This window comes from Lissotriton vulgaris, chromosome 5 (genome assembly GCF_964263255.1).
Source record: "Lissotriton vulgaris chromosome 5, aLisVul1.2, whole genome shotgun sequence".
Classification (NCBI taxonomy): domain Eukaryota; kingdom Metazoa; phylum Chordata; class Amphibia; order Caudata; family Salamandridae; genus Lissotriton; species Lissotriton vulgaris.
The window spans coordinates 316,927,313-316,940,835 of NC_141693.1; the positions used below are offsets into that span (position 1 = coordinate 316,927,313).

Sequence of the window (13,523 nt, forward strand, 5' to 3'; positions counted from 1 at the left end):
ATCAATAGTAATCATCAGTTGACAATGTGTTTGGTGCCTGATTAGTCAATACCAACGCTCATTTATGCAGTCCTTATTATCTGTTCATTGATCAAGAAAAGCCATAAACTCAGAGTAAGGTTGGTGTCTGTTTCTTGATCGATAGGGATCATCACCTACAAAGACACTTGCTTGCTCGTTCCCGTACCGCTACAAAGGAACATAATTTATGCAAAAGTAAAATATGTCTGATGAACAAAATGTAACTGAAGTCTAATAAGTATGAGCTGTATATGTATAGTATGAGTTATGAATGTATACACAATGGTTAGAGTTGCAGACCCTGATGCAGAGGTCTAGCCCGGGACCAGGGTTCAATTCCCCACCTCGGCGGGTCTTGGGCTCAAAAATTCCACGGACCTGATAATTCTCACCTCGGTGCTTATTCCAATCATGGAGTCCCACTCTGCAACTCTGGGCAATAACTTGCTTAATCTCCACAACGGCCCCCACAACGCTAAGGATGCCTGGCCTCCACCTTGGGGGTGCCCAGGAGTGGACGCCTCACAGGGAAAGCCAGGATGGGTTCCACAGCGGTATTCGTACAAGCGCCTTGAGACCCTTGCGGGTGAGTAGTGCGCTATACAAGTATTCATTTACTTTACTTTACAATTTACATACATTAAATTATGAAACTGGGTATCCAATTTGTAGATAAAACCAAGCAAAATAAATTTGGGCCTCCACCTACATAGCTGCAAATTTCGAAGCATATTTGAAGATACCCAAAGCAGCAATAACAGATTTCCATCAATTTCTTGAGCAGGGGCGGCTCCTCCGTAATGGCGGTGGAGCGTTGACCTACTGCCTGCGCCAGCAGATGATAAATAAAATAATAATAACAAAGTTATTGTCATTTTATTTATATTGCCTGTCTGAACACAGCAATGACTATAGGGAGGGGCCGGGAAGAGCATGTCAGGGAAGAGGAGTAGAGTGAACTCATAAGTGCGCATGTGTGCTTGGCCAGCCGTCCTAGGCTGGCCAAGCACACATGCCTACTTATGTTTCTCCAACCCGGCTTTCTTGCACAGCAGGATGAGAGAAACGGCACAGGCACTAATGCACTATCTGGGCGGCTAACAAGGACGCGCAGACCAATCCTGGCGCTGCTGTCATGTGAGAGCAGCGTCTGGATTGGGTGTGGAGCCTGTGCCCTTAGGGCCTATCCACTTCCGGCCCATCGGCGACTAGAGGAGCAGCGAGGTGGCTGTCAATGGGAGCAAAACAGCAGGTAAGTTTTTATGTTTTTATTTTATATTATTTCAACACCCCCCTCCCTAAACACCGGCGGCCGCCCTCTCACTGAAGATAGCCAGCAGCTGCCACTGTTCTTTAGTAGAAAAAGCATCCCACCTCAACCGGTCGAAAAAATGAACTTTTACCTTGACAAAAGTCTGAAAACATTTGCTAATCTGTAGTGCTTCCCATGAGAGATATAAATGTAAATTGTAAGGGCAAGAAATAAAGAAAACGTTTTTTCCACTAGGCACTGAAAGCTTTGTGTATTGACTCCTTGATGTCTGGTTATCGTTCTTGTAACCGTTAGTTAATTACAGGGAAATTGCTTGTTGTCTATGAGAATTATCAATCATTGAGTGGGAAGGAGTTTGACTTATGCTTATCGATCACTATTACGAGCTCCCAATATCTTGGTGTCTGTCAAATGATCACGGGCTGAGATTTTCAGACATCCCTCGTTGGTAGGATAGAGGCTTGAAATGCAGAGACCTTTAACGCTTGGGCATAGTGGGCGCTGGCCCAGGGCCCCAGCCTTTCAGGGGGGCCTGATAGAGCCTGCTCTCTTCTGCACAGAATCTTGCCCTGATGACCTTGAGTACTTCTCAAAAAGATTGTTTTAAATATCGTTTTCCTTTAGTTTATTTTTAATGTGGGTGATGGATGGGAGTCTATAAGAGACATTTTACAGAGAAATATTTATGTTTTTCAACACCATCCAACATCCATAAACACAGTTTATTTGAGATCAAAACAGGACCTCACATATGAAAAATGGGCGTAGGTCACAAAGATTATATATAATAATATTAGTGAGCTGCTGCTGCATAATAATATTGAAAACAAACGTCGCTATCCTTAAATATTTAATGTAAACATATTTATAATATCAACCAGTGTATCTGTGCACTGTCAGTGACCTGGCCGAAGAGGGCATGAACGAGCAGAAATTGCATCATAAATCCCAAACTGTTCCGAACAGGGGCCCCAAAATTACTTTTGGCCCAGGGCCCCTGAAATCCTTTAGATGTCCCTCTTGAAAGGTGTGGAATGGTGGAAGAGAGATGAACAGGTTTCAGTGTGATCGTATACATGATCATTCTCACCTGACATAGTACACATGCAATGTAGACGTGTAATGTGATGACATAATAATGAGGAAAATGAAATAGAAACGGGGGGCCTGATGCATGAAATGGTTTTCACCCTCATAATGTTGAGACGTGCACACTGGCAGGTTTTGTGAGGGTGAAAAACACAAGTAGTGGGAATTAAAATCACATTTTATTTCAAATGCCCTTGCGATTCCTTGCGATTTACATGGAAAAAGGGCAGCCTCTTTTCATGAAATTTGCTATAAAATGTATCAATAGTTTGATACCGTCTGTCAGACAAAAAACACTGAAAAACTGCTGATGGTCCTTGGAAGTTGGTGTCCATTCGTAAAGTGGAAACTGTCCTGGTGGAACAGCTTGTTCTGTGAAGATGGCATCCATGGGCATTGTGGGGCACGGACAGAAGTCTCATGGAAGGTTTCCTCCATGAGATGTCTGCTCCCACTGATGTCCATAATGCCATGTGCCACTTTTTGGCATTCCATTAACTTTCCCTATCAGGGACAGCAGTTGCACCTTGATGGGTGTAGATAAGGAGCGTTGCTCTCCTTCACCAGCCTCCATCTCTCTATTTGCAGCTGTTGACAAAAGATTCACAGGAATCTTACCTCATGCATATTGATCAGATAGGATTTCTGCAATCTTTACCATAAACCTGGTTTATACATCTTGCACAGCACATAGAAAGCGCCAGCAGGCATTGCAGAAGCTGTTTAACCCCTTCGAGGCTAATGACGAGCTGGGCTCGTCATGGCGCTTACCTGCCGTGCGCTGATGACAAGGCCAGCTCGTCATGAAATAAAGTAAAACAACAATTTGCAGCGCAGAACGGGAAAACGCCTAGCAGCCATGTGGTTAAGCACAACATTGTAATGCCCCTTGGCACATAACGCATCTCGCCCATGTTCTGATAAACGTCACCACCACCGCAATAGGTCAAGATGTCTTACCTTCTCGCGAGCTTTCCCTTTCGATGTGCTGTCCATCCATTGCAGTTCATCCAGTGTCTCAATAAACACCTCTCGGATCTTTTCAATCAGGTCCCGCACCTGAAAACAGTGAGAACACAAATCATATACTGCGGTCATGGTAATCCATGGTTCTCTGGAAAACAAGCTAGAGCTTGTCATCAACAAGAACCATGTAATGTTCCAAATGTATGCCATATGAATGGAATTTGAGCTTGCTTGAGTCAGAAGAAATTAGAATTGGGAGAGCCTCATAGGATCTCTCGCTCGTCTGATGAATTGAGGTTTTGTAGGAATGAATCATCCAAACAACAATTTTCATGAAATGGAACTAATTGCATGGAATTAAGTACTCACATCACACTGCTTAGTTGCAAGGAGTACATTTCCCCTTAAATATGTTTTCTATTTGTTTAAAGGATTAAAGTGCACTTTCATTACATAAAGGGTAGCTTATTAAACAGATCATTATAACATGTCTTCAAAAAGGGTATAGCTTTTAAAAAATAAACTCAATATTTATTAATGTTGTCAATTAAGTAATGCACAGTTAGGTCATCTATTGGGATACAATGTTAAAGTTAGACATATTTTCCTCTTTTTTTACTCTGTGTATGAAATTCCTCATTGCAGACTATACCAAAGTTAAAAAGTAGCTGCTGTGCAGATAAAGTGGGTTGTATTACTTTACAAACTATTCCCAGTTAGGCTAGATACATTGTCGGAAGTAAAGAAAAATAATATGGGAACCCACTAATGATCAACATAATGGGCATTGATGCTTGAGGAGTGGAGTCAAGGGAAATCACCCTAAGGTCTGCCAGTACTTGTACAATTGTTTTACAAGTTCTACTATAAAGAAATTGACATTAAGGAGAAATGCCACAGTACGTAAGCATGAAGCCCTATTTTTCAAAAATATTTGGTAGGATATCGAATTTGCCCATTTGAATATTCAGGACCAGAGTGGGATAGAATCCTTCCACTCATATAATGGAGAAAAATAAAATGTCTAACAAAAGCACAATTAATAGAACAGGTCTGGTGTCAGTTTGCTTTATGTGTGCTGTCGGCTGGGCCCTCTCAAATGTAATCAAGGAAGGGTACAGCCCCTCCCCGCCATCCTGTCAGAAAGACTCTCTGCCCTCACACTTACTCTCTTCCTTTGTCTCACTGCCTGGAAGCAATACACAACCCAAATCTGCAGAGCTTTCACAGTGTGGTGACCCAGGACACTGGCAGAAAGGCACAGTTGGTTTGGGCAGAAAAATGACAACTTTCTAAAAGTGGTGTTTTTTAACTTGAAAACCAAAATCCATCTCTACCATTAAAGAAGATTTTAAATTACAATTCATTTGAAAGTAAGCATAATTTCTCTATCTGCTCCCAAACTGAACTTAGCACTTATTTCGTGTAATAGGGAAACCAGTGTTAGTCTATAGGAGAGATTGGGGATATAACTGGGAAAAAATATGTTTTCACTGCCAGGACATGTAAAACGTAAACCCACATGTCCTACTGTTTAAGTACCATGCACCTTGCCCTATGAGCCTTTAGGTGCCTTTTAGGTATTAGGAAGGTTGAGGCCTGGCAAAAGGTTTATTTTGCTAGGTCAAAATGGCATTTTAAAACTGCACTACAGCTGCAGTGGCAGGTATGGGACTTATGTGACTGTCCTAGTTTTAGTTGGTGTCGCAATGCGTGCTGCTGCCTACTAGTACCATTTAATTTAGAGGACCTGGATACAGGTAGTACCATCTACTAGGTACGTACAAGTAAATAAATTGTGCTAATTAGGTGTAGGACAATTCAAGAAGAGAGTGCAAGCACTTTAGCACCGAGTTGCAGGGGAAAAGTGTACATTGTTCTAATGTCTTCAAAAATGAGTCCAGACAAAAATCAGGGAGTGAAGGCAAAAGGTTTAGGGGAATGCTGCGCCATGGATGTCAGGTCTAACACTATATCCCCGGCTACCTTGGTGTTATAGAAAGCAAACACAATAAGATGATGAACGGAGGGCTGAAACGTTTCAGACACTCACCCCCAGTCAGAATGAGATCTGGGTTAAATCCATCATCGGTCTTCTGCTCACTTCGCCACCCCGGGTCAGTCCCAGCCATATGCAGATCAATCTTGACGCTGATCCTCATGGGAACAGTCCAGCCCAAACTGCCAGCCCAGGTCCTCCCTGGACCAGAAACAAGCATACTGGGACCAGTTTCGGGGTAACACCCCTCATCAGCTAGGCTAGCTTGAAACCTGTCTCAGTATGCTTACCAGCAGGCTTGTACTCTCCCTCGCGCAGCTTGGCAAAGAGCAGTCAGGCTTATATAAATAGGCAATGTGTAAAGGATTTGTGCAACATGCACAGTAACACAATGAATACACCACAAAAAGACTCCACGTAGGTTTATGCAAATAAATCATTATATTATAAACACAACCAGACCAAAACAACAAAAATCCAATGTATATAATGTGAGTTATTGAATTTTAAAAGAATAAATGTAATAAAGCACTTAGAAGTAAGTAGCGCTAAAAGGTTACTTTAGATCGCGCTTGACCGGGGCAAAGTAAAAGTTCGGGCCAACCTCGTGGAAGCACAGGCCTGCTACAGGACCCACAAAGGCCCGGGTGAACAAAGTTATTTTTTTGGTCGAAAGCAACAAGATGCATCGATCTTCTCCACCCACTGAAAGCAATGCATCTGTTCCAAAGATGGATGCCAGAGTCAAGAGGCGTTGAGCGATGCACTGGATTTTGCTATGCAGTCGAGGGGATGCATCGATCTCACCAAGCTGCAGCTGCAGTGATACGCTGTCCGATGCATCGATCTCTGGAAGCAAAGCACTTGTTCTGATGTGATGAGCTAATTTTACTCCCGCAACCTGGTCGATGAGCTAGTACTGCTACACGCAGAGAGGAGATGCATCAACATCCATGTTGCATGTATCTGGGCCACTTCACGTGAGCCAGGCACAGGAGCAGGGGTAGTGACTTTGATTTCACCGAGTCTCAAGCACCAGGAGGCAAGCCAACAAGCCCTTGGAGATCAGTTGGAGAGAAGGCAGAGTCCAGCTCTCCTTCAGCAGAGTCAGAGAGCAGCAGCAGCAGGGCAACAAAGAGAAAAGCAGGCCTTCCCGATCAGGACTCCAGTTGAGTCCTTAAAGCAGCACAGAAATTCTTCTGGCAGATCTTCAGTTACAAGTGCAGTAGTGTCTGATTTTAGGGAGTCAGAGACCCAGTAAGTATACTCAAAAGTGTCTACAATGTGGAGGGGGCGGTGATTTCAAAGGAGCTCCCTGAAGTACACAACCCAGTCCTGTCTGCCAGGCTATCTGCAGGGGGAGGGTGCGTAATCAGTCCTTTGTGTGGGGACAGGACACAGCCTATCCAAGTGAAGTGTAGCCTCTGCCTTCCATTGTGCCCAGGCAAGGCCATCATGATGGTGATGTATGTAGATGGGTACTCAGACACACTTACTCTACCTATGTTGTGGCCGTCAACAGGAAATGAACAAAGTGTAACTGTCACCCATCCTAGGCATGTATTAAGGACAGACTGTCAGAGATACAGAACAGAGAAATATCCACTTTCCAAAAGTGGCATTTCTAGAACTGTAATGTTAAATCTAACTTCACCGGTGAGGATTTTTCATTACCATTCCAAAGATGTAAAACATGAAGAAGCTACTCCTCTCTGATCAGGAATTAAAGCTTAAAAGTGTGAATTCCCAATGCTAGCTTAAGAAAGGAGTAGGCCTCACAGCAGTGAAAATGAAATAGGCTAATTGTCACTATCAGGACATGTAAAACAAAACCACACATGTCCTACCTTTTACATACATGGTACCCTGCCCTTAGGGTCACATAGGGCCTACCTTAGGGATGACGTATCAAAGCACTGCAGTGGCATGCCTGAGACAGGTTTGAAAGGCTACTTCCGTGGGTGGCACAATTAGTGCTACAGCACACTAGTAGCATTTAAAGTACAGACCCTGGGTGTATGGTGTACTATTTTAAAAGAGACTTATCAGTATAACAAATATGCCAATCAGGTATACACCAATGGCATTATGTTTAGGGGGAAAACAGATGCACTTTAGCACAGGTTAGCAGTGGTAAAGTGCTCAGAAGCCCAATGTCAACAAAAGAAATAGCAAAAACAGGAGGGAAAAGACCAAACGTCTGGGGAAATATCACCCTAAGGATGCCAGGTTTACCACATGTTCCCCCAGCTCAAAGTGGGGGGAACTCTGAGGAGTTCTCATCACTACAGCAGAAAAACCTAGATAGGCCATCAGTATTGGTGTGGTCTATCACAGGTCCATACCCTTTAGAGAAATGGACCAACGCAACAGTTTTGCATTCTCACCCCTCATCTGCATATGCTACCTGAGGGGTTTGTGGTCAGTATGAATCAGGAAGTGAGTGCCAAACAGGTATTGACTCAACTTTTTCAGTGCCCAGACCACAGCAAAAGCTTCTCTCTCAATAGAACTCCACCTCTATTCCCGGGAAGGTAACCTTCACCTAGAGATGAACGCACAGGAAGGCCCTCCTCATTACGCTGGGATAGCAGTGCCCCTATGCTATGCTTTGAGGCATCTGTCTGAACTATAAACTCCATGGAGAAGTAAAAGGTCTTGAGCACAGGAGCTGTGCACGTGGCCTGCTTAAGGGAGTCAATGCAGTTTGGCATGCCACTGTCCAAATCACATTCCTGGGCTACTTCTTCGAAGTCAGCTAGGTCCATGGTGCAACAATAGTGTCATATCCCTTGACAAACCTCCTAAAGTACCCAGTGAGACCCAACAATGCTCTGACCTCAGTCTGGGCATGAGGAAGGTACTGGTGTCCCAAGAACACCACAGACTCCTACTCTATCTGGCACTTACTCAGCTTGATAGCTAGGCCTGCCTGTTGCAGAGCCTGAATCACTCCCCAGAGGTGAACAAGGTGGTCCTCCCAGCTGTTACTGAAGACAGATATGTCATCCAGATACGCAGCAGAGAAGGCCTCCATACCAGCAATGACTTGATTCACCAGCCTCTGGAAGATGGCAGAGGTCTTCCTTAATTCAAAGGGCATCACCCTAAACTGATAGTGGGCCTCCGTACTGGCGATGGCTGACCTCTCCTTTGCTCCCTTTTTTAGGGCAATCCGCTAGTACCCTAATGTAAGATCAAAGGTACTGAGATACTGGGCAGCCCCTAACTGATCAATCAGCTCATCAGCCCAGGGGAGGGGGTGAGCATCAGTCTTAGTCACAGAGTTTAGGGCCCTGTAATCCACACAGAATCTCAGTTCAGGTGTGATGCCCGCAGGAGCAGCTTTTGGTACCAGAACCACAGAACTGGACTGGAGCTACAGGAGGGTTCTATCACCCCAGACTCCAGCATTTTGGATACTTCATCCTTAATACTGAATCTCACCTTATCTGACAACCTGTAAGACTATATCATGGGTACACAGGTGGGTAGTCCCAGGGATAAGGGGGAAAATACAGGAGTACTGCCCTAAAACTTGGTAGCAGTCTCTCTCTTGTTCAGGAGTTAGAGTGGGAGAGTAATCCTTCCACAGACCCATCCTTCTCCTTGGAGTCCAAGATGTCAGGGATAGGTTCACTCTCCTCTTCCTCTTCTCCATCTGTCATGAACACCATGGTGAGTCAGAAATTGTAGTTTGTGGAGATTTACATGAAGCATACTGTGTGGTTGCCTAGGGTTGAAAGGCTCACCAGGTATGTGGCCTCATCCTTTATTTATATTGCATCATAGTGTCTATTATAGAGATGCTGGAGGGCATTGGGCTCTACCAGCTCCATCACCCACACTTTCTGACCAGGTTTAAACTCCACAGTGGTAGAATTGTTGTCATACCACTCCTTCATGACTGGCTGACTTCCAAGTTCCTGGAAGCTTTCTTCCATAACTTAACCATCTGTCTTCTGAAGGCCAGGTTGTAACTCATTACATCGGACATTATTAAGCTCTTCTTTTGTGGGGGTTCCTGGTACTGCAACTGGTATTTCTGAAAGTGATATTACTAACAATCGTTATGTGTAATTGATGGGTGTGTGACATTTTGAAAAAAATATATACTTTTTTTATTTATGACTTGTATTTGTATCCACATCACCAAAGACCTTGGACCAATACATCCAAAGCATTAAAAAAGACAACATGTACGCAAAAATACATTTAGATTAGCTTATATGTATGCAAATATTCTGCACACATAAAATAGTGCGCTAATTTCATAGCAGCAAAATCATTTTAACTTATACAGTTGTACATTTTGAATTTTATGAATACTTTAAGATTACATTTCAGTGCCTAAAATGTTAAGTTCTTTGAGCATAACCTCCTTATGTTTAGAGTTTATGCTCAGTGCTCAAATATATTTAGTTGATACTATGTATAAATTATTGTATATTCTACTAGGAAATAGGCATATCTTCAATAAAACAAAATACAACATTTCACAGAGGATATATTAGAAAGTGAGTTACATACCATCCTTTTGCTCTCACCAGCAAATGTCTCCCTCACGTACAATGCACCCACAGCATTCTCCATGTTGCTGTTGACGTAACTCACACACTCCCTCCACCGAGCTTCCTCCAAGGTGGTTCCATATAGAGCCTATGAAAAAATTAGTTTCTATTTAGTTGTAGACAGTGAGCATCTCTTTAATTCAACTAGGGTTTAGGAGTGGATGGTAAGATATCTAGGAAGCAAAAGAAAGCCTGCTCACAATGCTTTTCTTCATTTCTTCATTTCACAAAAACATTTATTTTATATCAAGTAACTAAGAATCCCCAAGTTTATTCATCTTGGGAGAAGAATGGTTCTAAGCTCATGGCCTCTCATATTCACCTAGACCTGTCTGTTTGTGTGCTTAAGTGGGCCTTTTAGAGGAGGGTTATAGTGGGGTATTTGACAAAAGTTGGCCCTTGCCTAATCTGAAACCCTCTCAGTTCCATTACTCATTTAGAAGTGGGGAGTCACTGTGTTGCTGATTGCGAAATCACCCCTAGTACTGCTGCTACAAACACTCTTTGATGGGGTAACTACTGGTATTAAACAGCATACTTACATGGTTTTGAAAGAAGCAACATAAATGGGGAAGAACTTCGGAAAGCCAGCTACATGTCACAATACCAACCACAAAGTAATTTACAACTCAAATATTATTGCAAAAGTATCAACACCAAACATGTTGAGGGAGTAAGTATATATTTACTAATCTTAACTCCACATCTCTGTGCCTTTAATATATATACTGTCACGGTACACATATGAGAAGTTTAGTGTAACAAACCCTTTATATACTTACCAAGTCGGTGAGTTGGATATCAATATTTTTGCTATAATATATAGTGGTCCGTATTTTGGTACCATACATGTGACACCATATTCACTCTGTTTTTTCTTGCCCAGAACACACAGGCAAGTCTCCTGGTTCAAGACATGAAAAAACTATCAATTTCCCCTATGTTGCTGAGACAAAACTCCCAGTGCATCAAAGACATTAATTTTGTTCTTTTAAAAATCATAGCCCCACCCTTTTGCAGTTTGCCTTTGGTGAATAAAAGTTTACCAGCCCTCCATTGCGCCATAGAATGGCTGGCCTACAGGTAATGTGCAATTTCACTGAAAGTGCTCTTTCTGTGGTGGCAGAAGAACTTATAATGGCCAGGCTATGCTTTGGTGGCTGAAGTGTTGCCAAGACCTCTCAAACCATTTCGTGACAGGTCTATCCAGATCCAAACTTAAGAGCCTGGTTATGATTTTGGCGGTGCTGCACCAACTTTGTTTCCCCACCACCAGCTTTTTCTAAGCGGGCTCACCGCCATGAAAAGGCTTGCCATGGGGAAACTCAAAACATGTTCAGTGGACAGCAGCCGTCCCGTCTTTCATATTGTATACCCCTGTCCGCTGCACCACCACCACCAGGGAAAGGCAGTTCCCTGGCCCAGCCGGCACAGCAGTGGCATCCGAATGGCCATCTCAGAATACGGTGGCCACAGGACTGTCACCGCGGCACCACCGTGTGTCTGGCGGTCAATGACCGACAGGCGTGTAATTTGGCCCAGAGTCTTCACAAGTAGAATCTCTTCCAGACACCCATTATCATTCTCTGGGCGTACAGAGATATCTTCAATGTGTCCATGTTGGTGGCTCTAGAAGCAAATCATTTGGTAATAATTTGTCTTCTACTTTAGGATGCCTTCCTACATCTCTGCTTCTTGGTAATCCAATTACAGTCAATTTATTCCCAAAAGGGATTAGAAAGTGTTGTCTTCTTTTGCATCTCCAGGAGTGTATCAATCTTCTAGACTGTCCTTCTCTAAAACCATGGAAGCACTAAGGGAGTAATTTAATGTGTAGTGGATGTGGGGCATCTGCAAAAAAGTGTTAGATGCTCTGTCTGCCAAAGTAACTGTTCACCTGCTTTGTTTAAAGGTGGGAAAACACCAAATTGCATTTTGTGGTATGTTTATTAGTACTACAATAATAGTCCTAAAGTTCTGCAAGATGCTTTACACAAACCTACATGTGTAAATCTCCACCTCCACCTTTCCTATCTTTTATATGAAAAGCTACTCACACATATAAGTTTACTACTTAGGGAATGATTACGATCTTGCTAGGAAAGCCCTCGGTATGACTCGGTTCCAGAGGGCTTTTCTAGCGAATTGCGCTCCACTAGTCCTAGCGACCGATTCCGATGCACCCGTAAGATGACGGATTCGGTTCGCTAGAACTTCCATTGAACTCTATGGGTGCCTGTATACCGAATGTGTACACTGGCTCCCATAGCAAAAAAGGCTGTCCGAATCGTGCATCGTACTTGCTCGTTCAGAAGCTGGCTCCATTGTGTGGCACGATTCGGCTGCAAACGCGTCAGACTGACAGGATCGGGTTTGGAAACGATTCGGTCGATGCAGATGAGATTTTCACATCATACTTGGTCGTTTGGAATGGGGGAAGATTTGGTTGGAGACATAGGCTCCAAATCGAATTTGATCATTTAGGAACCCTTCTGGAGACCTTCCTAGTGAGAATGTAATCGCCCTCTTAGTAGTAAAGTTGAGAGGGACGAGGGGGAGTGACTGAAAAAAGGAAAAAACGTACTACTTGGGGGGAGAAGGGGTTAAGGAACAGTGAAAAGTGGTTTAGGTAGGGCCAGAAGGGACTTAAGAAGGACTTGAACCCACCCAGAAAATAGAAAAGCCATTGCTACTCACAAACTGCACTTATAAACTTTCTACAGCCAAACAGGGACACAAACAGCAGTAAATTGCTCCAGTTCAGAGCTGGAGTAAGCCCGTATCACACATTGCCAAACCTCTGGTGCTACAATACCCTCCACTAGAAAATAAAGGAGGTAGGGACTAACGATGATAATAATGTTAAATGAAATTCAATTACTTAAAATAGTTATAAATATAAATTAATATAAATTAATGTTGAAAGTTCCTTAATTTTTTTATTATTTAATTATAACAACTTTTAACAAACATTTTTGAATTTATATTTCAAGGTAAAATTAATTTTTATTAAAATATAATTCAATTCATTTTCATTCGTTCTATGCATCACATTTAATAATTATAAATGCATAATAAAAAGTAATTATTGTACTTTATGTGCAAATTTATTTTTAAACATGAATTTCAGAAAAATCTATATCATTTCATTTAACATTTTTACATTAACTAAAGATTTAAAGCATTTTCTTTATTTTGCTCTACATTGTAACTAAAAACATAACATTAATATGCATCGCTACTTAGCATTAAAATATGTTTACCATTTTTTAAATTAAATAAAGTTACTTTTCCCTACAATTTATCATAGGGAGACTCCACAGTTGGGGTGGAACTCTCCCTATGTAAGGTATAGGGAAATATCACTCCACATTAGTGCCCTCCAGGTGACAGAGATACTCACTGAGATACTTATCTGACATAACTAAGGTCTGGGTTAACTCAACCAGACACAAGGTCAGTGCATGCATCCGGTCCTGAAGGACAGGTCCAGCAAAATGTCTGATTTGATCAGTTCAATGAAGTCAGTATTTGAAATGGTGCTGTAACTAAATCAATACATGCCCAATCTACATGTTGCAGTGAACAAATGCAGACAGTTACA

General features: G+C 42.5%; 1 protein-coding gene across 2 annotated transcripts in view; it reads right to left on the bottom strand.

Annotated features, from left to right (window-relative positions):
• Window positions 1-13,523, bottom strand: part of MMEL1 (membrane metalloendopeptidase like 1) — a 1,016,153-nt gene that overhangs the window by 157,431 nt on the left and 845,199 nt on the right. For both annotated transcript variants that reach the window (XM_086921554.1, XM_086921553.1), the window contains exons 13-14: window positions 9,879-10,007; window positions 3,344-3,442 (exon numbers count right to left, since the gene is read on the bottom strand). In XM_086921554.1, coding sequence (XP_086777680.1) covers window positions 3,344-3,442; window positions 9,879-10,007 — 228 coding nt within the window. The remainder of the gene's footprint in view (window positions 1-3,343; window positions 3,443-9,878; window positions 10,008-13,523) is intronic.